The sequence below is a fragment of the Ostrea edulis genome, chromosome 7 (assembly GCF_947568905.1).
Source record: "Ostrea edulis chromosome 7, xbOstEdul1.1, whole genome shotgun sequence".
Classification (NCBI taxonomy): domain Eukaryota; kingdom Metazoa; phylum Mollusca; class Bivalvia; order Ostreida; family Ostreidae; genus Ostrea; species Ostrea edulis.
The window spans coordinates 46,214,557-46,239,455 of NC_079170.1; the positions used below are offsets into that span (position 1 = coordinate 46,214,557).

At 37.7% G+C, this 24,899-nt stretch overlaps 1 protein-coding gene and 1 long non-coding RNA gene across 3 annotated transcripts in view; both read right to left on the reverse strand.

Moving 5' to 3' along the window:
• Window positions 1-1,007: 1,007 nt before the first annotated feature.
• Window positions 1,008-3,248, reverse strand: LOC125653918 (uncharacterized). Its single transcript, XR_007362127.2, has 2 exons — window positions 2,588-3,248; window positions 1,008-1,671 (listed from the first exon to the last, which is right to left on the reverse strand). It is a non-coding gene; the product is annotated as an uncharacterized LOC125653918 (long non-coding RNA).
• Window positions 3,249-16,241: 12,993 nt separating this feature from the next.
• LOC125653916 (serine/threonine-protein phosphatase 6 regulatory ankyrin repeat subunit A-like) overlaps window positions 16,242-24,899 on the reverse strand; it is a 16,791-nt gene continuing 8,133 nt past the window's right edge. The window contains exon 4 of one of the 2 annotated variants that reach the window (XM_048883592.2): window positions 16,242-22,637. In XM_048883592.2, the coding sequence (XP_048739549.2) occupies window positions 18,367-22,637 (4,271 nt within the window). In that variant the 3' untranslated portion in view covers window positions 16,242-18,366. The remainder of the gene's footprint in view (window positions 22,638-24,899) is intronic. The other variant, XM_056144559.1, reaches the window with a different exon arrangement.

Consider the following 24,899-nt stretch of genomic DNA (forward strand, 5'->3'; position numbering starts at 1 on the left):
GGCTACAGTTCAAAGTTTCTTATAAAATATTAAGTCTGTCAATCATAACTGTAAAGTTGTAGCAACGTGTTACATTAACAAATGTCCGAATATTACAGCAATGTCAAACACGGCTGTAAGCTCTATCTATTTTACATTTGCACTTGAGAATTTGAACGCACAATATTCATACATCGAACGGAGATAAAATTACCGTTTTGTTTTCAATTTCAACTATTTAAGTTCGTAAATTCATAAGTCCCTTGTATATACGTGGAAAGACACCTACAAAAACACACAGAAAGTTTGTTTTTAATGAAGTAGATCAATTTAAATACATATCAAAATTTATCTTGTTAAATAATATTTGACAAAACTTGTGTTGAAATGTAGAGTATTCTCTTAATTATGTTTACGTTTTTTCGATTGAAGGGCAATAACTCTAAATGGAAAACATAGTTTACTAGTGGAGGATCCTAGTTTTTTTTCTTTCGTTTTGTTTTATATATACACACGAAAATCAAACGCTTTAATTGATTTTAGAATTTTTATTTTGTGCTATAGACAAAATTGATATTGAAAAGATACGTTTTAAATGTTAGGAAAAAAAAACAATCTATAAAGGTGAAACGGCAAACCCCCCCCCCCCCCCCCCCCCCGAAAATGTATTACAATACTACTGATAATTTTTCTATTATTTATATTATTTCATGGTTTTTGCACCAGTTTTCTTTTTGGATTAGGAAAATGGTTTACTTTTTCCTTAAAAAAGGACTTTGGAAGGGTCCATTAAACAGACCCAGGTTGGGAGATTTCAGGCTCTCATGGACTTAATTTCCGTGGAAACGAGGGGGTTATTTTGTATTCGGTCTTTCCTACCCCGGGATAGGAAAGACCGAATATACATAACTTCCTCGTTTCCACAGAAATTTACATGGACTACATAATAGAAATAAATTAACCATGTATACATTGTTGTAAACCCCATACCCCCTCTATATGTCACACTGACATTAATCAACAAAACATTTGAAGATACACATTTTCAGTTTATTAGTGGGAAAAAAAATAATTCCAAGTTCTTGAATACAATTTATTAATTGATTCACCAAGCATTAATTAACAAGTTAATTGATTTATAATTAGATTTTAGGAAAAATAACCTAGGCTAATGGGTTTTAACATGAAGATAAGATTTTCATCCAACCCAAATTGTATATTTTAATTACATGTATATGACATAAATATTTCAGATATGCCAAGGAGTGGTCCCTAATTCTTTCTCTGTTTCAACTGTCCATGGAGAGTAAAACCAAAACACAGATCCAGGATTTCAAAGAAATATAGGTCAGTGATCACCACTCTGATAGGGAGGGCACCATCTGATCATGATTTTCTGTGCAATATATGCCAGAGTGTGTGTGTTGCTCCCATATTAAACAGAAGAATATCAAGTCGGTTAGGCAACAGATTCAAGACAGTCCAGCACCACCACCAGCAGCAGCAGTTCTTCCAATTAGTCCCCCTTCTGTATCACTCCCATCCCCATGTACATCAAGAGGGCACACTTCATGCTGTATCTGCGAGTGACCAGGTCCAAAGTTAGTTGTAGTCCCAGTAGGAGTAAGGCATGAAATCTTCATTTCAAAAGAGGCCATCATTCCTGCCGGGGCTCGCTTCTGTACAAATCACCTACAACAAGACATAGAAGAACTTCAACCTATTGCTGACAACACCATGTTCAACAAAACAGGAGTGACATAATTAATCAAACAAGTTTTTGAGAGCTGAAGTTTTGAGAAAAGAGAAAATAAGGTTGGATTTTGACGACAGTGAAAGTCTAACAGTGAGCATCAGAATCTCCTGGGAAGCCCTAAAGCTGCTTTTGAGGACTTGCTGACATATGTAAACCTGTAGAATATGGAAACTTGTGCTAGATAAAAGCTTTATAACCTTTCTACCAGTGATGTATTTGTTGACAATTAAAAGGGTATTTGATTTTAGCAGAATAATTACTTATTATGAACTACTAGTATTATCATTATGATACTTAACTGGCAAATAACAAACAACAAACATGATTTGTAAATGTTACTTCCTGTATAGATCTACATGATACTTCTATTTTGGGAACATTATCAAAATAGGCCAATTTAGATTATTTATCATTCTGTGGCATTTACAAGCATGTATACATTACATGTAAATGCAATATAATCCAAACAATTTAAAACTACAGAGCCTTAGGATATATTCTATTTCAAATATGTATCTAGATGTAATTCTATTCAAATCTATATTAATGCCTGGAAGATTTTTAGATCACAGCTCATGAATTACGTTCTGTCAGTCAATAATGTATTGCACAAACATTTAAAAAAATTGTTGGTTAAAAGACCTCAGTATCTTTACATGATTAATACGTATAGGAATATACAATTATTGATCAAGATAAATACAGTAAAATTTATACAGTATCATTTCTCAAATCGTATTTTCAGAGTCAATAATATACTGACTCTGATCCCCTATATCGGTGTTGTGTTGTTATTATTCACGCTATGAAATCTACATGTACATGTAAAAAAAAAGATCATTTGATACTTACTATTAGGTGTCTACAGTAATTTTCCTTTAACCAGGTTTCACAGCAAATGCTCGTTGAACGTGTAATTCCGAGTAAATTCGAATTGAACATGTTTTGACGAGACGCGGTGTCAACTTATTTCGTTACCATTGCTTTCGATACTCGGTCGTTTTAATACTAAAAAAAAAATAAGAAAGAAAACAAAAAAACCCAAAACTATGGAATATGATATGAAACAGAATTGTTCCAATGATTCACTTCTTTCACCATGTAAATAAACTACATACTATATTTATTCTTCTTATTTCAGTATTTTAAAATTCAAGTAAAAATAATTTAAAAGTAAAGTTGAACAATCACGGCTTTGAACATCATTTCCAAAATATTTCTTATTTCTATTTCCCAAATTTGGTCAAAAATGCTTATTATGATCATTGAATAAGCCATTCTAGCTATTTGAGTGCATATAACTTGATAAATTCAGAGATTTATAGGTTCATGTACATTGTACATGGTCATTGGAGGTTTATTGTTGTGACGTGTATCCCGAAATGTTAATTTTTTAACATTAAATACCACAATATTCAACGTCATATTAACAAAAAAGTATAGAATATATGCAAAAAAGAAAAACATTTCTAGAAAGCCTATATCCCGAAGATTATTATATACAGAAATTATCAATTTCCCAGGCTAGGCCATTTTTCATGGTTCGTGGGTCATGTTCTTTGATGCTACGTGAGTTTCAAACGTCTTTTTGAATTCAGCATTTCACAAATTCTATGGTAACAATGGTTTGATTATAACAATGGTTTGATTTGAAAATACAACCTGCAATGAGGCTTAATGCTGTCTGACATGTCATACCAATTGTTAGACCGTCCTTTACACACTGATTTTGACAACGAATTACTCCGTTTACCTGATCAAAATGTAGAGTTCGTGGTGGGTGTGGCCGGTTAATGAATTGCTTACTCCACCTAGGGTCTGTGTCTATCCTACTCTCGTTGACAATTTTTGTATTTCTTATGGTATTTATGAGCTTGATCGCTGTTCGTCATCAATGTATTCAACATACCGTAATATCATACATAGTATTTTATATTTTAGGATTCCGTGCACTTTGCAGTTTCACAAAATCTGGATTGGTACAAATGTCACCCTGAATCCTGAATGCGGAGTAAATGAATAGTGTCTTCATAACTGGAATGCCTTTGAAAGGAGAGAGTTGAGTGACGTCACAGGTGATAATTTCACGTACTGTGCTCCTCTATTGGTGGAAGAAGACGTCTGTTCCGTGCAGCACGCGGTGGAGCAGTGCCCCTGTGCTCACGGTCTCATTTGTGTACCAGATCCGGGAGAATATGCACTTTATCGTGGACGATGCAGATCGGGTTAATTACAGATGTATTGTATGAATATTACAGTGGAATGTTTTGTATGCACAGAGACAGAAACATTGTCAAAATAAACCATTTTTTCCAGAAAGTTAATAGTTTTGATTCAGTTGATTGCATGAAAAGGTGAAATTAGCGAATAGTGATCAATTGATTGCATATATTTTCTAAGATATGAAGATACAAAAGTGTATTAAGCTAACTTTGTTGCCGTGGCATATTCAATCTTAACATTTTGTAATAGAATTATGAATCTTGGAATTTTTTAATGTTAGGATTAGATGTGATCTGATTTTAGGGTATGATGTCCTGACGACGGGATCGAGTAACACTCGATTAAAAGCATCTTTCTCGATTCTGAACTTCATATTTTGATTTTATTACTGTAAGATTTAACATATCTAAGTTATACAATAAAATTTTGGCAAATATATCTAAGAAACAGGGTTTATCCAGGGTTTATCTAGGTAGCTTTGATATCGTAAACCCACTAAAGGAAATAGCAGTAAAGGTCAATGGAACTTTTTAACTCGTAGTATTCTTGCAAGTAAATTAATGGTGAAATTTCAAGCATTTGGAAAGCGTAATAAAATGGATTTACATTGTTATAATATTCAAGGATTGAGGTATAGTTGGGCATATTTTATTTTGAAAATACAAACAGCATCAGTAACTTGGTTACCTGTGTTAGGGTAAATTAACACCATTCCTGCATGGTGGATGTTTATAAGGAAAACTAATTGTTAAAGCACACGTAGCCCGGAAATTTTACAACGCGTTGCATGTCATCCAACGAATGAATTGTGTTCTCTTTTTCGTCCAGTATTACTACAATCATACTACCATCAAAGACAAAAGTGCCATTCAACTTCTCCTGCACTAGCTGACAAGCTTGATATTCCAATCTGCTACTAGCTTTCCTTAAATCTTGGTTAATATGGATGTCCGACATTCCAGTGGTTTGACGTACATGTAGGTTTTTGTTGCTTTGTCGACTTTTATTTGTCGGGACCTTCCCTGCTGATTTGGCCCTACAAGATGTAAGGCATCTATTTCTCCTGGGTCGATCAGTAACCCGATTGTTTCGCCCAGATTCTGGATAGCTGCGGTTGTATCCTCTTCCCTCTCACTAATACCCGAGATCCGGATCAAGTCTTTTCTGGCTGTACGCTTCAAGATCATCGACACGCTTTGCTAGATCCCTTTTTATTTTTTTCAAATTTACAATGGTTATTTGTTATGACTCGGAAGTTGGGTTATTTCATTATACATTAGCTTTTTCACAGATCATTGGGGATCATTATTGCTATTGAAGACATTTGCAAATTACTACGTAGTTAAGAAATAGATGTACCACGGATCACTTGAGGAGAAGAAGTAAACAGGGGTAGTTGCAATGTAGATGAAAGGTGAAGATATAGAATACTGATCAATCTCATAACTTCTATAAGGAATACAGAATAGAGAGTTGGGTAAACACGAACCCCTGGACATACCAGAGGTGGGACCAAGTGCCTAGGCGGAGTAAGCATTCCCTGTCGACCGGTCACACCTGCCGTCAGCCCTATATCTTGATCAAGGTTAGCCCTAACCCAGATGTATAGAATCATTATGTATAACAGTAAATTTATATTGTAAATGTATAGGTATGCGTATAGATTTAGATCATGCTTACCATCTTGTTTGTTTACATTTAAGATTGGTCAGTGTGGTGGTCACTTTTGTCCAGTGTAATCGCGCGAGGTTAAAACAGAACAACATGATTCTAAGGGGGGTTATGACGCCCTGTGAAAATTCTGTCATTCATGTTGACAAGATGTATTGCGCAACCATGAAATCAGTCTAGTGTATAAATTAGACAATAAAAATATTACAATTACCACTGAAATGTGCATGAACGTGATAAAAACTAACAATGGTATGCAAAATGCCATTTTACGAATAATTCGATTAATTGATTTTTCAATTATTATCCAAGGTCGGTTTTTTTCTGAGGTCTATGCATTTTTCTTATTTTATTTCTCAAACCTAATCTTTCGATAAAATGAAATGTAGGTACATGTAACAAAAAAGAAAAGAAGACGCAGACCGATCACTTTGCCCAATTAAACGTGTTTTACGAATAAATTATATCATATACAACTTATATTCTTAAGATGTGAGAAAGATATTATGGCAATGTTTTTGGATGGTGTTTGTAGAGAGGTCGTGTCTCTACTAAAGGTAGCTCCAGATATGTAGCACTCCGTTAAATATTGGTACAGAGCAGAGAACTACAGATCTAACCCTTAGGAAGTATTACGCGACCACTGAACCACACCACTCACAGCGTGACGAGACGTAGAAAGCCGAGAACGAAACTCGGGTACACAGGAAGTATTACACAACCACAGAACCATACCACTCACAGCGGTAAACGTTATGAGGTTGATCACTGTTCGTTATCTTCACCTTTCATGATAAATTACTGATGCATTTCGTTCATTTGAACCTTTGAATCCTTGAGCTAAATTATATTGAACTATCCATAGTCAAATGACCTTCGATCTTGTGACTGTCAAAAGAAATAGAGGTAATGTTCTCTCTAGCAATGTTGATGTCTATCAAGCTAAGGGTTAATAGAATATTGAGAAAACAATATTTTCTTGTGTCTAGAGTAGTTTGACCCATGGCCATGCGAACTTACATTCAATAGTGGTCATCCACTTCTTATGGAATACCAGTGTATCGAGTTGAATTCAGCTTAACAGAGGTTTCAAAATATGGAGCAGATAGTAATCTTTCACTTTATGATCTAAAACTCAACTAACGTTATTGCTAAGTTTACCAGGGACTATTTCAGATGGTTCCCAAAGATCCCTCATCTTCCAAGTGGTGTCATTTTGTTAAGTCCCATTAATTCGTACTATTGACACTTGTAGTACAAAAAGGATTTCACTTTATTTCCTTCATTGATAAGAAACTCATGCAAGTTATTTTTTAGCATTATCCAAACCTTGAACAGTAATTTTGACAATGGCGATCTGTTAAGGGTATCCTCCATATATATATCTACAATATGATATTTTTAAACCAACTGATAGAAAAACAAGAAAGCTCTAGACGTTAAGTTGTATCCAATTACAATTAAGCAGGCATGCCATCTTCGCGAGCCAAGTGTTAGATTCGCTTACACTCACCTCCCCCCCCCCCCCCTTGGCGGATTTAGTCGCATTTCTAAGCTTTCAAAATATCGCGTTTCGACTTTCCAAGGCATCCAAATAAATAGCGCCACACATACAGTTTGGTTTGAGTAATGGCGGTCCAAATGTCCAGCCCGTGTTATCACCTTTGTCATGGCAGTTTGTCTTAAAAAACAAAGACAAACGATTTTCGGAGAAAGTTTTAGGGTTTACGATCAACTTTTAGAGATATTCGATCATGTGCCTCAAGAAAATGACGATAAAGGCCGGTATGTGCTGCATAAACTGAACAAACTCAGCAAAATTGAGTACGATATCAAAACAAAAGTAGAAATATTAAAATATGAAAGGCATCCTTAGATACGTGATTTACGCCTTAAATGTAAAGGTGACATACGCGTAAAGTATGTACACATAAAAATAGATTTATTATTTTTATCTGTCAATTCCAATCTGTAAACTTACACATTCAACAGAAATAATACGTCAGGTGATTGGTTAGATTTTAATTTCTTCAAGAACAATAACTCGCTCGATCCTTTAGATGCCAGTTCTAAATCAGCCAAGAGAAAGATGAGAGTAAGCGAATCGGACGCTTTACTTGCGAAGATTAAGGCATGCATACGTGTCAATACTGGTAATTTTGACCATGTCATAGAGTTAATCTCTCAATATCATAACTTCCAAACCATTTAATCATAAAAAATCAGTCAAAGGCATTTAGGTATTATCCAATCACAAATTCTTTGCATGCGCATGGTGATGAACACTGCTGACCATTAAAGGTGAAAAAAAAACAAGAAGTGAACAATTTAATAAATCCTGTAATGAATATTGAATTGAGAGTAGTAGAAACATGGACCACTGATAACATCGGAATTGGGACCAGGTGGAAGCATCCTCTGATGAGCGCTCACATCCGCCCGAGCCCAGTATCTTCATCAGGTAAATAAAGTAATCTGTAGTTAAAATAATGTTTTCAAACTTTGTATGAGGAACATAACCATTGCCTTTGTCTACAAAGTTTGATGTCTATTAAGCATAACGTTCTCAAAACATTGAGTTGACAACATTCTTTTTTCCGAAGAGGATTGCTCCTGACCTTTGTCAGGGGTCATTTACTTCTTAGGGAGTACAACTGTTTGAAGTTTGACATTTGTTCTCTAGATACCGAGAGGTGTAAACCAATGTGTCACCTCGTGGGTTTAATAAAAAAAAATTGAGTTAGTTACGCAAAACATGAAATTTAAAAAAATACATGTATATCATTATCAAATATTGGTGACACGACTAAAAGACGTAAATGCTCAATGTGTGTGGTTAGATATATGGGAACAGGTAGTAAGAAGCGAATTCAAGTTTTTAGAGGACCCCTGAGTCACTCAGGTGACCTTTGGTCGTTGGTCTTCGTCCGTCGTAAAGCTTTGTACTTCGACCGTTAACAATATTACATAGTTCACTTCTTGAAAACTACAAAGCCAACTGTTACAATTTTTGGTGTGAAGCTTCCTTAGGATAGGGATAAGGATATACGTGACATTTTTCATCGCAGATCTTCCATGGTCTCATGGTGAGACCAAAGCTGCAAAAATGCCAATTTTTCAAAAAATATTCTTCTCTACTTTCACACATATGGGAGAAAAACCAAATGCATGGTTATGATATCCATGACACCCTTTGCCAAATTTGTTAAATCTATTACCAATGGAATAGATGTTTAGTCCCTAGGGTTTGGTCAATATGGTCATATAGTGAAGATTTATTAAATCATAGAAAATGCTCTTCTTTCAGACAAGTGTGAGAAAAACTAAATACATGGTTATAAAGATCTCTACCTATATTGTGAAAATCATGGCCCCTGGTTTGGGGGTTACGCTCTAGGGTGGAGCCAATATGACTTTCTTGTGAAAATGTATCATATTTTAGAAATATCTTCTTCTCTACTCTCATATATATTTGAGAAAAACAAATGCATGGTTATGATGTCCATGAACCTATATACCTGAATTGTGAAAACCACTACCTCTGGGATTCATGCCTTAGGATGGGGTCATGTCGTCATCTAGTGAGCTGTCTTAAATCTTAAATAAAATCTCTTCTCCTCCCACATATGAAAAAAACCTAAATGCATAGTTATGATGTCCATGAGGCCTTCAAATTAAATTGTGAAAACCATGACTCCTGAGTTAAAGGTTTATGTCCTAGGGTGGAGCTAATATGGTGAAAATGCATAAAATATTAGAAAACATCATTTTCCTTACTTCTTCAGTAGAGGCTGAAAAACAGAATACTTAAGAATTAAAATACACTTTTCAGCTGTTCAATGTCAATAAGAATGGATTTAGATTTTAGGCAAATTCTGTGAATCGCGTTAAATATAGAAAACGTATCCAATTGCCGTTTGTTTAAATTGCTTCTATAAATCACGAAATGTTTGTGAACTTGAACGTCAAAATATAGTCCACATAAAACGAACAAAATGCATTGTTAATTCAACAAATGTAATGAGTGATTTCTGAACTTTAAGGAATAGAATTTCAAAAATGAAACTTCACAATAAAAGTAACTTTAATATCTTATACTGAATGTAAGTTACCTGGGTACTGTGGAGGCTCGTTGTTCGACCTTGAACAGCGGAACGTGCCAAGGATTTGAAACTGGTAAATAGATTTGTGCAGTTCTTATTTTTTAAACGAAAAAATTAAAGATTTTTGCTTTGTTTTTGCTGCATAAACTCCTTAGATCCGCTTCTGTCACAGTCGTATTATGACATACGTCAAAAACGTAGACATGACGTCACACATCAACATTGCACTTCGTTAAACATTAGGCCTAATGTTGGATTGTAACTTGGAGACCACAAGATTGGGATGACAATCCACGTAAGTTCACAATCTTAGTCCAAGGTGTGACTTTGCGAGATTCCCGTAACACATGTTGCATTCTCTAAAATTATCACTCTCTCAAGTTTCAGTCGAGTACTTTAAACTAGTTCATGGTCAACATGAACGGTTTGTGTCCCGTGCTGAAATTGGTTGGATCATGAAGGAAAATGCGATTTCTAATATACACATATGTTTATGATGTCCATGAACTTTACTTCATTTACTTATGTCACCGTTAAATGGCTGAACTAATGCCAAAACGGCGTAAAACCATAAATAATCAAGGATATAATGCACTTTATTTATTGTGAAATACATTTCCCCTGGCTTCAGACTTAGGGCAGGAACAATATGGTTGCAGTGTATGTAGTGAAAGTGTATCAATTCCACAATAGAAATCTTTAATATCATATATTGTCAAAGGTGAAGATAACGAACAGTGGTCAATCTCATAACTCCTACAAAGAATAAAAAATAGAGAGCTAGGCAATCACGGACCTCTGGACATACCAGACGTGGGGTCATATCCTAGGAGGAGTAAGCACCTCTTGTTGACCGGTCACATCCGCCGTGATCCCTGTATCTTGATCAGGTAAACAGAGTATTTTGAAGTCAAATCAGTGTGCCAAGAGCGGCTTAACAATCGATATGAAGCACGTCAGACAACATTTGAGCCAAGGAAATATTATAACGACAAATATTTTTGTACATAATGATCATGACATTATCCATGGTCCAAACGGTCAGGTCATTTGAAACATGGGGGTGGGGGGTGGGGGTGGGGGTAACTTTGCCTTGTGGTCATAGAGTTTAATAATGCTTCAATCATTTTGAAATATTTTGTTCTTCAGAAGTTCAATGAAAGTTGAATACACATTCAAAGGAGAGGATACAACTGTCTATCAAAATTACAGGTATAATTCATCAGGACGGATAATCAGATAAGGGTTTATTTACATGCTTCAAATTTCATCTTTCCTTTCTTTGGAATTGTATCCATATTTAGAAAGGTCATAAAGCTGTGGACAAAAATCTCCAGAATGAAATTTAAATGCAAATGAAACTCCCTGACAGGTCTATTTATTATGTATGGGCTATGGTACCCGGGTGGTCGTTGGCCTATGAGATTCTTGATAAGGAAAATTCAACGATACTGCAAATAATGAAAGATAGAAGTTGTTTACATCTTGTATACATGGAACTGAAGTTATGCGGGAAGAGGAGACATGTAATAAATGTAATTCTTGTGACATTTTGATATTAAAACCAGCAACACGTGCATCTTTATTACCGCAAATTTCGTCAAGTTTATAGAAAACAATATTAGAAATAATCAATATTGTATTTATATTTTTCAAAGGATTATTTTTATAATTCACACAATGAATACAAAGTTCCTAACCTATTATTCTTGTATAAATAACTAAAGTTCCTAACCTATTATTATTCTAAAAAGAAATAAAGTTCCTAACCTATTATTCTTCTATAAAAAACTAAAGTTCCTAACCTATTATTCTTCTATAAAGAATTAAAGTTCCTAACCTATTATTCTTCTATAAAGAACTAAAGTTCCTAACCTATTATTCTTCTATAAAAAATAAAGTTCCTAACCTATTATTCTTCTATAAAGAACTAAAGTTCCTAACCTATTATTCTTCTATAAAGAACTAAAGTTCCTAACCTATTATTCTTCTATAAAGAACTAAAGTTGAAGCAAGTTATGTGTAGATGTATTTCTCATTAATCATTGATTGAAATATCATACTGTCGTATTAAAACACCGTTAAGTATAATGATTATACTTCTAACCAGTAATATAGTCTGCATTAAAGATTGAATGAAATAAATCAAGTAGTAAATCACAATGTAGATACTACATAGTGAAAATGTGCTTCTGTATGAAATTAGTAGTAAGAAACGAATAAGTGTTTATGCAAATTCCATCATACTGATTACAACTACAGGTAAACTTCGGTATCTCGAACACTGATATTTGGAATACCACGGATGCCTCCAAGTAAGTAGACGGTCCCGGCCAGTTTTATTATATATGGTTCTGTTAGTGGGGGGGGGGGGGGGGGGGGGGCAATGTTTTCCCGTTGAATTCAAATGTTAATTTTTGGACACTGGTTGGGCTGTCTTTAGGGATGATATAAGTTGTAGAAAAAATATGTCTCCAATTTTTTCAAGTTCTTTATAGCGGCCATTTTGGATTTTCAAAATGGCGGATATCGAAAACGTAAAATTCTATTATCTTGCCTTCTAAATGACCTAGAGTTTTAAATTTGGTGTCCAAATGTACATATTTGCGGATACTTAATCCAATAAAAACACATTTATACACCTACATATGATCGAAAGGGTTGTTATGGCGGCCAATTTTTGATTTTCACGCACGTATGCCAATGCATATATATCTTTTTTTTCCCCATCATTTTCACTTCTAAATCACATAAAGGCTGGACTTCAGTGTTAAAATGTAAATTTCTGGGGATAGAGAAACGAATAAAACAGGATAAACAGGATAACAGGATAGCTGATTGTGAGCCAGCCATCTGACGGGCTTCTTCAGCAAGCCTACTCAGCTCTGGTGCTGTCAGAAAGAACCTTTCGCGGGCACTGGCATTCTGGGTAATGCCCACAAGACCCCCTGTCACCTTCATGATCCGGTTGATATGCTCCAGTGCATAGTCCACACCTACAACACAGAAGGGAGTTCATTCTTATGGACACTGAAGTTCCCATCCATGAACTCTTGGTAGATCCCTGGATCTGTCATCTGCAGGTCCTTCATCTCTGCAAGGTACCGGGGAGCCAGCCTGGCATATTTCTGTTTGTCATGTGCAAAGAAGTATATGCACATCTCATCCAGTGAAGACAGGTGAAGCTCAAATTGTCCATCATGGGTGGCACGGATGAATGTGTATATCACCATTATCATCCGCATGTAGCGCCGCACAAACTTGAGCAGTGGACTCTTGGCTTCTTTCCTCTCATCAAACTGTGCCATGGCCTCCAGGACTTTGTTTGACTCGAGGACAGCTAGCATGTTGTTCTGTGTGCTTGTCATCTCCTCTCGGTTGTGTAGATGACAGCTCTGGGCAACCTGTTGTGCTGACTGGGTACATGGGCCCCTCAGATGGGGATGCTATTGGAAGAATTCGTCCACATAGAGGTCGAAGAGGGCTTGTACAGTGGTGATGTGGGCCTCCAAAGCCTTCTTCATGTGCTTGGCTTCCAGTATTTGTCTGGTCGTTGTTGGGCCATAGATATCAGCTTCAGACCAAGCCTCGTCAAGACCACTGTCCTCTATGGCATTCCCAGCAGCCCTCAGTGCAGCCATCACAGTGTGCATCTCCCCTAGTCGCAGTACCCACTTGCCTTTGCAGTCATCTCTGGTCATCTCCAGCTGTTTGGCTCGCTCATACAGGCCCATGTCTAAAGTGATCACTGTCTTCCTATCGGGACCCATGACCATGCAGTTGATTTGCTGTGTCTGTTTCAAGACTGTTATCAGTGTTTGCCATTCATGGGCTGGGGCTGCTACCAATGGCAGGGCGTTGACCTCTGTCAGAGGCTTCGAAGAGGAGAGCAGTGAGTTGTAGGCTGTCCAAGTTGGGATATCGTGATGTTTGATCCTACTGTCAGGTGGTTGTTTTGGATCGTGGATGACTGACCCAACAGGGTCAGCATGCTGGGGTTCTGCAGCTTGCAGTTGATCATCTGGTGGGATGATGTCGTCTTGGACGTCCTCAGCTTCAGTTGTGCGCATGATTGTGCGTGAAAGTAGCCACACTGTGTCCTTCGCAGAGTACGGCTTGGTGACATCTGGGGTTGACCGTGTCTTGAAGCTATACGTGGTACCTGTGGCAGATTGTTGGTTTGGTGCATGGCAAGGAATAAAGTCTGGAGCAGTCAGATCCTTGAGTGAGCGGTCTCTAGCCTTTCGGTCATGTAGTCTCAGTGTTCTATGTTCATTTGTGGAGGGTGCATGTTCCCGTCGTTGGAAGAGTGCACAGGTTGTAGCATGGAGTGTCCGCTTCCCATCAGGTGTGTCTTCGTTGAAGTCACTGTTGTCTACTGCAAAGAAGACAAACATCCCTATGTGCATGGTTGTTGGAAAGTATACACCCTGTTCTCTCGTAGACTCTATGACTGAGTTGGCCAGCTGTGTCTCCAACCGCAAGATCCGACTGTAATCAACAGACAGACCGAACCCATGCAGGAAGTCCAGAAGCTTCTTGCTTCTGGTGGACTGATGGACTGCAATGGCAACGGCAAGCGGCTGTGACCATTCTAAGTGATGGCGGAATGGTGCATCTGGCTCTTTGGGCTTGTACGTGACTTGGCGTTTTGACTTGTAGCAGTACATGATGTTCTGACTGATGGTTATAACACCTCGATGAATGGTGGTTGAGCGCACAGTCTCTGGCTCAATGCTCGTGGCTGGTCCTTCCAGTAGCCAGGGGAGGAAAGCATAGAGTGCTTTGGGTATATGCTTTTCAGCATCATCAGTGTTCAGTTCTCCTTCAAATTGCCATGGGTGCATGTTCTGACCAGCAATGGCACTGTGGAGAACAGAGGCACTCTCAAACAGTCGTAGGATGTTGTTTTCATTTGTCTTCGTCATTGCATCTTCTACAGCTGCATCACGCACGGCAGTAGAGGATACACGGTCTGACTCGTTGCGACGTTTTGCTTTCATGAAGTGAACATCATCAACGTGAGAGGCTATTTTCTCCTTCATGCCTTGGGTAGTAGGTGATGGGACATTGTACACACCATTACTGTCAAGAATCCTGGAGTAAACCGACTTCAGGTCAGTCATGTTGAGAATTTCACCAGCTTGGAGTAGAGAGCGAACAAGGCTGGCAAACTCAATGTCTGCGGCTAATTTGCTAACATTAGTTTCTTGCAGTGTGTGTTCTTTGTCATCACATGATGTCCCACTCTTGGGAGCACGTTGGACATTCCGCACCCAGCATGGGAGATGATACTTGACGTCGATTGCACAAGCATCATCTGCACTGATGGCAGCACTCAGCTGAACTTTCCACTTGTGGTTGCTGCCTTCTTCAACAGCTTTCTTCAGCTCTTTACCTGCGTTGAACGTGGATACAACATGTACACTTTCCTTAGTGACCTCTTGACAGAAGAAACAAAGGTCTCTGTTAAATGGAGTTGATGCTGAAGGTGTGAAGCGAAGTGTGTCGCCTTGCGTAGAACCTGAGGTACTTGCAGCGGCAGGTGCAGAAGAAGGACGTCCAGACCTTTTTTGAAGATGCTGGGTGTCACCATGTTCACAGGCTTTCTGGTGGCGAACTCTAGCACGCTCTAGGTGAGCAGTGTTGCATGTAGATCCATAACATGTCCGGTGCCACATTGCTTTCTTGTTCCTCAAGTCAGTGGCAGTGAAACAGCTTAATCGTTCGCTGATCTGTTTGAAGTCTGCATCACCATACCGTGCCCTCTCTTGGATGAACTTGAGAAATTTTGCATATGAGCCCAGTGCTGGCTCAGTCACTAGTGCACCTTGGGGATCCTGACACTTAATGCAAAGTGTGAAATCAGTTTCTTTCTTGGATTTCTTGCTTGCCGGCTCCATCATAGCTGAGGGTCATGAATCTGTTACATACCAATAACAAATAACATACCAGTAACAAAGTGAACAACATAACAAAGTGAACGACTCAATTGGGATAAGTGCAGATGTGTAATTCTTATTTCTAGGGGCTTAACTAATATAGTAGGGGGCCAATGTTTTCCCGTTGAATTCAAATGTTAATTTTTGGACACTGGTTGGGCTGTGCCATAAAAACCTATTTTTATCCCTTGTAGGTTATTAAAGAAGGTTTCATTCGATTCTCTATCCCCAAAAATGTACAACTGGACACCAGAATCGAAACTCTAGGTCATTTAGAAGCCAAGATAATGGAATTTTACGTTTTCGATATCCGCCATTTTGAAAATCCAAAATGGCCGCTATAAAGAACTTGAAAAAATTGGAGACATATTTTTTCTACAACTTATATCATCCCTAAAGACAGCCCAGCCAGTGTCCAAAAATTAACAAGCAAGTTCAACGGGAATTTCAATCTGCTACATTGGCCCCCCCACTATGTGGGCAGTTCTTGCATAAAGAGTTAAATGTAAAGATATAAATAGTTCTTTAAAAATTACACCACACTGAGACACAAGTCACACAATGATATATCAAAACAACATTTATTGAGTAGCTAATGTTAAATTACAAGACATTAGAATAGAATTACCTTATTTCCGTTGATTATCTGAGACTTGTTCGTAGCATTAGCAACTATGTATACATACTATACAAACATTCTGAACTCCTAATAGCATTGGGATACATATTTGTGTTTCTTTGTAGATCACTGACAATCAGTCGACCCAAAATAATCAAATGAGGATACTCGTATATTTTACAATAAGAACTAAAGAAAGATATAAAAAAAATATATATAAGCAAACAACTGCAGTAAGATATATGGATCTCAAAAACACTTCACAGAAATATATAGTAGAATTACAAAACACCTAATTTTAACAATATGTTTTAAAATATTTTTATACTAAGCTTGCAGACTGTATTGAACTCCATAGTTATGTTAACATTTTTGATTGTTTCATATTTCCTTAATACCACATTTCTTTCCTATAGTAGATTTACTTCACAAATCTCTGAGAAAAAATACATAGATATTGTGTTGAATACAATCTCCATTATGAAATGTGCAGATAACGAACAGTGATCAATCTCATAACTCCTATAATCAATACAAAATAGAGAGTTGGGCAAACATGGACCCCTGGATATACTATAGGTGCCTAGGAGGAGTAAGCATCCCCTGTCAACCGCTCACACCCGCCGTGAGACCTAAATATCAGGCACGTTTTTATCCCGTAGATAATGCACTGTGCATTGGTAATCATCCAGGCCCAATCAAGAGTGATGGGAAATTTACCCCGTTTGTATTCCATATACCATGAGGCAAGTACATGTTTCTTTTTGATTGGACCTGGATAACTTCGTTTCCTGTGTAACCAAATAAATCTAGATACAGGATCGAGGTATTTGAGACAAATCTTTTCGTTATTTTTGTTGAAGATTGTGTAAGGTTTTCCGGTTTTGTACGCTTGAGTGAAAAAAGGCCTAATCTATTCATATCAATAATTTCATTGCCATAAAAGTTGTATTTATTTTATTGAACTTGTTATAATGGAAAGGTGAAAATAAGGAGCAGTGATCAAGCTCACAATCCCCACAAAGAGTACAAAATTAAGAGGAAACACGGACCCTGGAACAAAGATGTTTGGAAATATGATTATCAATTGCTTGTAGAAAATACAATGTGATGTAATGTTTTCTACCCGCAGCTTCAACAGGGTGTATGAAAATTTACATCCGGATTACTGAACATCAAAACATATCTTACAAATTACATAGGAAATGAAAATACTCATCTGGGGTAATGCACGTTTATTGATTCCAAGTATCACTCCCTTGTACTCTGATCATCAATCTCTCCACGAATAACACTTTTGTCAGTACTCACACCCAAGTCAGCTTGTCCCACCCTAATATAGAGTCAATACGGGCCAGTATTTCCCTATTTGCGATCTCCATTCGCTCAGTAAATAACAATGAAAGTTATCGGCCATTGTATGCAAAAACGTTTTACGACTTACCAGTTACATTTAATCAATAACATCATCAAACTGAAGTCATCAGTACAATAAAATCACCAAAATAAGTAACATCATAATAATCGGCAATACCAAACGCATTACCAGATTCGTTCACATCAAACACATCACGAAACCCAAACTATTCAAATCTCTCACCAACCTCATCGCCAACATACCTAACATCAAAAGTATTATCAGAATCATTTAAATCATAGCCATCCGTTGACAAAAATATCCACCGATTAGCATCCATACCAACACATAACAGGTGATTTAGATTATTTAGATTTTTTTCCTTTAGGTCCAAACACATTTTTTTTTACTTATACTACGTTCCTCTTTTTTACTATCACATCATCGCTAGTCTCTACTGCCTGTTTATACGTGTGTCCACCATGGCTACACTTGTATAATATACCTTCATATAATTCATGATGTCATAGAGTCTGTTAAAATACTCCATACTTTACTGAGACATGAATAGCAATTAATTATATCATGAAACAGAGATTCAAATAATTTTCCTCTGTATGTTAGGTTAATTGACATCAGACTCCGCGGCTTCTAGGTTTTCATCAGATTTCCATCTACTTGCTGTTACCACTGGCGCATACTATGTTCTGTATTATTCAGTTTGCGCCTGCCAACGATAGGTCGTCAACTATACTCATATATCTTCTATCCATGGCAGTTTCTAGTGGCGATCTCCCATTTCCATCTCGCAAATTGACATCAGCTCCCGCTTTCAACAGTTCTCTAACCAAAACCCCATGTCCTCTAAAACATGCAGTCATTAGTGGCGTTCTCCCGTTTTCACCTTGCAGATTGACATTGACTCCTGCTTTTACTAGCTCTTCCATCACTTTAAAATGTCCCTTACAACATGCAGTTTCAAGTGGTGTGAAACCTTTTTTATTTCGTAGATTGACATCAGCCCCATTCTGTATTAGCTTCTCAACCACATGTGCATGTCCTTTAAGGCATGCTGCTCCTAATGGTATGTCCCCGACTCCATTCTGCAGATTAACATCAGCTCCTAAGTTCACCAACTCGTCTACTACTTTGTCACCCCCACAAAAACATGCACTTACCAGAGGAGTTTCGCCAAGTCCGTTTTCCAGATTGACATCAGCTCCTGCCTCTATCAACGTTTTTACCAAATTTACATGTCCTTTAAACGAAGCTGTTGCCAGTGGTGTTTTCCCGTCTCCATTCTGCAGATTGACATTAGCCCCCGACTTCAACAACTCATCCACTACACTGGCATGCCCTCCAAAGCATGCACTTACCAGAGAGGTTTTCCCAAGTCCATTCTGCAGATTAACATCAGCTCCCGCCTGCACCAACTGTTTCACTATACTCTCATGTCCTCTAAAAGATGCCGTTATCAGTGGCGCTTCCCCATTCCCATTCTTTAGATTGACATCAGCCCCCGACTTCAACAACTCTTCCACTACACCGAGAGAGCCTCTATTACATGTATCAACCAGTGCTGTTTCCTTATTTCTATACTGAATATTAACATCAACCCCTGTTTTCACCAGCTTCCTTATTACACTGACGTGTTTCCTGTAACACGCAGTACTCAGAGCTGTTCTCCGTCCTTTGTCATAACATTCATTGACATTAGCCCCCATTTTTACCAGCTCCTCTATCAAACTTGCATGTCCTTCAAAGCATGCAGCTCCGAGTGGCGTAATTCCATTTGCATTTTGTTCATTTACAAGTGCCCCAACTTTCACCAGCTTCTCCACCACATTTAACTGTCCTTTAAAGCATGCAGTTACCAGTGGTGTTTCTCCTCGTTTATTCGTCAAATTGATATCGGCCCCCGAATTTACCAACATCTCCAATATACTCGCATGTCCTAAATCAATTACAGATAATAGTGGTGTTCCTCCTCGATTTCCTAGATTGACATTAGCCCCTTGCCTCACCAGTACCTCAACCACTGCTATGTGTCCTTCAATACAAGCAGTTCCCAGTGGTGTTTGACCATTTTCATCTTGCAAATTGACATCAACTCCTGCACCCACCAGCTCCTCCACCATTCCCACATGTCCTACATAACATGCTCTTACCAATGGTGTTTTACCATTTTTGTCCTGAAGATTGACACAAGCCCCTGCCTTTACTAATTTCTCAACCACATTCACATGTCCCCAAAAACATGCAGTAACCAGTGGTATCATTCCTTCTCTAGTCTGAAGATTGACATCAGCTCCCGTCATCAACAATATTTCAACTACCTCAATATATCCCCCTTCACATGCAGTTACAAGTGGTGTAGTCCCATGTCCATCCTGTAGATTGACATCAGCGCCCGCTTTCATCAGCTCCTCTACCACTTTGATATATTCTCTTTTACATGCAACAATTAGTGGTGTTCTCCCAAATTCACCCCGTTGATTCACATTAGCCCCAGCTTTAACCAACTCCACCACCACACTAGCGTGTCCTCGCTTACAAGCGGTTAGTAGTGCTGTATTTCCATTTTCTATCTGAAGGTTGGCATCAGATCCCGCCTTCACCAATTCTTTCACAACACTCACTTGTCCTTCAAAACATGCAGTTATCAATGGTGTTTTCGCATTTCCAAAATAGAGATTCACATCAGCTCCCGCTTTAATCAGATCTTTTACTATACTTACATGTCCTCTACAGCATGCAACATTCAGTGCTGACTTACTATTCCCATGATTTAAGTTTACATCAGCCCCAGCCTTTACCAATACTTTCACAACGTTTACATGACCTCCATAACACGCACATATCAGTGGTGACTTATCATTTTCATCCTTTAAATTAACACAAGCTCCTGCTTTCACCAGCACCTCCACCACATTCTCAAATCCTCCACTACATGCAGCTACCAGAGGTGAATTCCATTTGTCCTGCAAATTGACATTAACTCCAGCCTTTACCAGCTCTTCCACCACTCTGAAGTGTCCACCTTCGCATGCAACTACCAGTGGTGTATTCCCCCTCTCATCTTGTTGATTGATATTTGTGCCAGCCTTTGCCAATTCTATCACCATGCTCACGTGTCCCCCTTTGCAAGCGACTGTCAGTGGTGAACAGAAAACATAACCTTCACCGTTCTGACCGGTTTTTTCAATTGGCGTTTTATTTATCTGAGATAGAATTAATTTGACTGTTTCTACATCACCACTATAACAACCCAATAGAAGTAATCTGTTCTGCTCTAATGCTGAATCATAATGTAAAGGCTGGTATTTCGGTAGCCTATTTGTAGCACCTGCATCAAGAAAATCCTTATTCTGCAAAGAAGAATACTCGTGTCCATCTTTGGAAATCATAGATAATTCACTGATTTCTTTGTGTTGTTGAATCAGTCCTACAAGGTACTGTAGGATCTTATTGTGTCCATAGTAAATCACCCAGCTGATCGCTCTCACACCCTGTGTCGTTAAATCCCTTATATCCACTAACAGCCTCTGCCTATCCCTCTCTTCACTCCACTGATCCCAATCCTCACTCTCATCCAACACACTCTTTTGTATTCTCATTATCTTCTCGACATTCTCCACCTTGCAGAGAAATAATGATTCCAATTCTTTGTACGACTTTGTCTTCAGCTCGAGAATGAAAGCTTCGCACACCTTGGTATTTTTTAAAACATTATTTCTAAAAACCCCAAACAACTCCATGGTCTGTATATCTCTGTATAACCTATCTGCTAACAGCGCATACTGGTCCTCCCGTAACCTTATACACAGATCTTGACCGTCTCCACTCTCACCGTTTTCATTACTGCTCTCTTTGTTTTTATCACATTCATCTCCTTCCTTAACTATCCCATTGCTACTCTCATCCCTCTTACATGTTTGAGTTTCAACTTGTTCCTTTGCACTTTTCGTACTACTAGTTTCAATTGTTTGCGGTTTTACAAAATTAGCAATATAACTACTACTCATGTGCAACAATATTTGGTCTGGGAACTGTGTGCCAAAATGATAGGCGCATATTTCATACATAGAGTCATGAATAAATGAGTATTGGCCATCAATACACTGTTTCGTGTATGTCCCCTCCATTGCTGACAAGGCATCCATGAACTTGAATGTATCTGTATGGGCCTCTAATTTACATTTTTCTAACAAATTTCTTTTTTTGTCAACGAAACATGCATTCTCAAAAACATCTCGTGAGAGACAATTTCCATTCATGGTACACAAAACAAGAGTTGTGTAATTTAGTTTGTTATAACTCTGCATGTTACCAAATTCATCGATAATGCACTGAATTGGATTCATGAAAAATGTTTGACCTAGAACTTTGAAATTATTTTCTTTTGAAAAAAATTTACAGAGGAGAGGAAACATGCGGGTTGTTAACGCCGGCAATGAAGGTGACAGTAAATTGACATGTAAACTATACTTCTGAAGAATTTGTTTTTTGTCATTCTCATCTAATTCATTCTCAGAACTGTGTAACCTCACCACATTTACCTCTTCGGTAAAAAAATGTGTGTATGATTGTATCTCATTGAACACAGCCTCTCTGCATGTCATCAGCGTTCTAGACTTTTCCATGCATGGTGTTGTTAGTTTTCGTTTATAATCTGTCAATACATCAAATTTTGTGTTTTGAAGGCCAAACACTCCAACAACATCATCAATAACAAAAACCTGTGGATTCTTTGTGTCACAGTATTGCTTTATCTCTCTAATTTCATCAACTGGTACAACCTCGTAACCTTCCTCCTGGAGCTTGAGGGCGATGTGATGAGCTGTTGCCGACTTTCCAGATCCTGGCACACCAACAAATGTTACGAAGGATTGGTTTCGTACTTTTTCCATCATTGAGGGAAAGCTGTGAGTTTCGTAGTAAAGCTTGTTTTCCTCTTCCCATTCCTGAATTTCAGTGTTATGTTGTTCTGTGATATATGTAACACAATGCAAAAATCGTCAAATGTCAAAGCGTATTGTATTGCAACAATTCAAATTTGGATCACTCAATTTATCTGATCAAGGTAGGGCTACAACGGGCGTGACTAGTAAACAGGGGATTCTTACGCCTAAGCACCTAATCCCACCTTCAGTGTGGCCAGGTGTTTGTATTTGCCATGCCTAGAATTTTATATTCTCGACGGACCCATTTATGCCTTGCTCACATGTATGCGCACTGCAAGTAAAATATTATGAAATCTAGAAAACATTTCCTGTTCTGAATATCTAAGCTAAATTCTAATGTTCAGAAACAGTATAAAACAAGATGTGTTCTTGAAACTTCACTGCTCTCAAAAGTGCATACACCGATGAAAGGCTTTTACTGTAAACTTAAATTGGTCCTCCAAATCGTTATTATGATTTTGACACCACCCTGAAACCAATCCTTTACCCCTAGGATCATGGAAGTTACAAGTTTGGTAAAGGACTGCCTACTCCTTCTAATCATCCATTTAGTTTCAATTTAGTATAAATAACACTAAAGAAGATGTTATTTAAATATTTTACACATGAACACTATATACATGTAATAAGTTTGGTCCCACCCTGGGATTAAAATCCCTACCACTGGGATCATGAAATTTACAATTTTGGTAGAGGCCATCCTGCTCTACATGAAAGGTGATCATCGCTATCCATTTAGTTTTTCTTACACATGTGCGGTTGTCCCCACCCTCATACCAAAACCTCTGAGATCATCAAATTTACAATTTTGGTGAAAGACTACGTGCTCCTTCTTAATATTCATTAGGTTCAAGTTAGTATCAATAGCACTAACGAATGTTATTTAAGTGTTTTACACATAAACACTATGTACTAAGTTAGGCCTCGCCCTACCCCTACCCCGGGGAGCATTTTGGTAGAGACCTCCCTGTTCTACATAACTATGCATTTAGTTTTTCTTACACATGTATATGTGATTGTAGAGAAGACGATGTTTGAAAATTGGTTAATTTTTGCCCCGCCCTTAGGACCCCAGGGGTGCAGGAATCCTGAAATTTACAATTTATGTCCCTTTTGTACCAAAGAAGCTTAATATCAAATTTAAAAAGAATTGGAATAGAAGTTATCAAGAAAACGTTACAAATGTTCAATTGTCATATGGTATAAATTTGACACAATGAGGGCATATTTGTTAAAATGTAACACAAATATCGTATCTAAAAGCAATTCCTTCCATGTTTACTACTGAGTATGCTTATGCAGAGCAAAGATTTCCGTCTGAAGTTATCTAATGGCATACATTGTGTACTTCTTTTTTTGTGATTACTATATTTTAATTATAATTAGTTTTTCTCTCCAAAAATTATATGAATGAAAGGTGATGATAACGAACAGTGATCAATCTCATAAATCCTATAAGCAATACAAAATTAATAGTTGGGCAAACAAGGACCCCTGGGCACACCAGAGGTGGGATCAGGTGCCTAGCAGGAGTAAGCATCCCCTGTCGACCGGTCACACCCGACGTGAGCCCTAAATCTTGCTCAGGTAAACGGAGTTATTCGTAGTCAAATCAGTGTGCCATGAACGGTCTAACAATCGGTATGAAATACGTCAGACAGCATTTGACCCAATGATAGGTTGCATTAGCAAACTAGATCTTTATAACGACCATAGAATTACGAAATGCTGACTTTAAACGAGACTGTTGCAATTAAATAAATATCTATAACTAACTACGGCTATGATGCAGGTGACCCACATTTGCTATTATGCATGCGTCTACATTTAATCTCCATTAGCTCTGCTTTACGTTCTCACGACGCTAATGCGGAGTAAATCTTATGCGCAGTAAAATATGACGTAAACTTTAATTCGAAGTAAACTAATGCGCATCAAAATATCCGTGTTCAGATTTAATGCGCATTAACTTGCCTTCAATAGGAATTCACTTCGTCGTGTGAACGAGGCATTAAATACCAGAGGTGGGATGAGTATAGAAAACTTTTTACACTTATGAATTAAACAATTTTCAAAGCATGGAACATCCTCATCCTACCTTTTTAAGTAGATTATTATTATGTGCAATGTATCGTATCCCTGTCCCATTTATACATGATATAGTACATATGAATGGTAGTTGAAATGTGAGCATGAAATAGTAAAAATAACGAACAGCTATGGATCTCATCATTCTTAAAATTCTTATAATGAATATGAAATTAAAAGCAAGACAAACACGATAC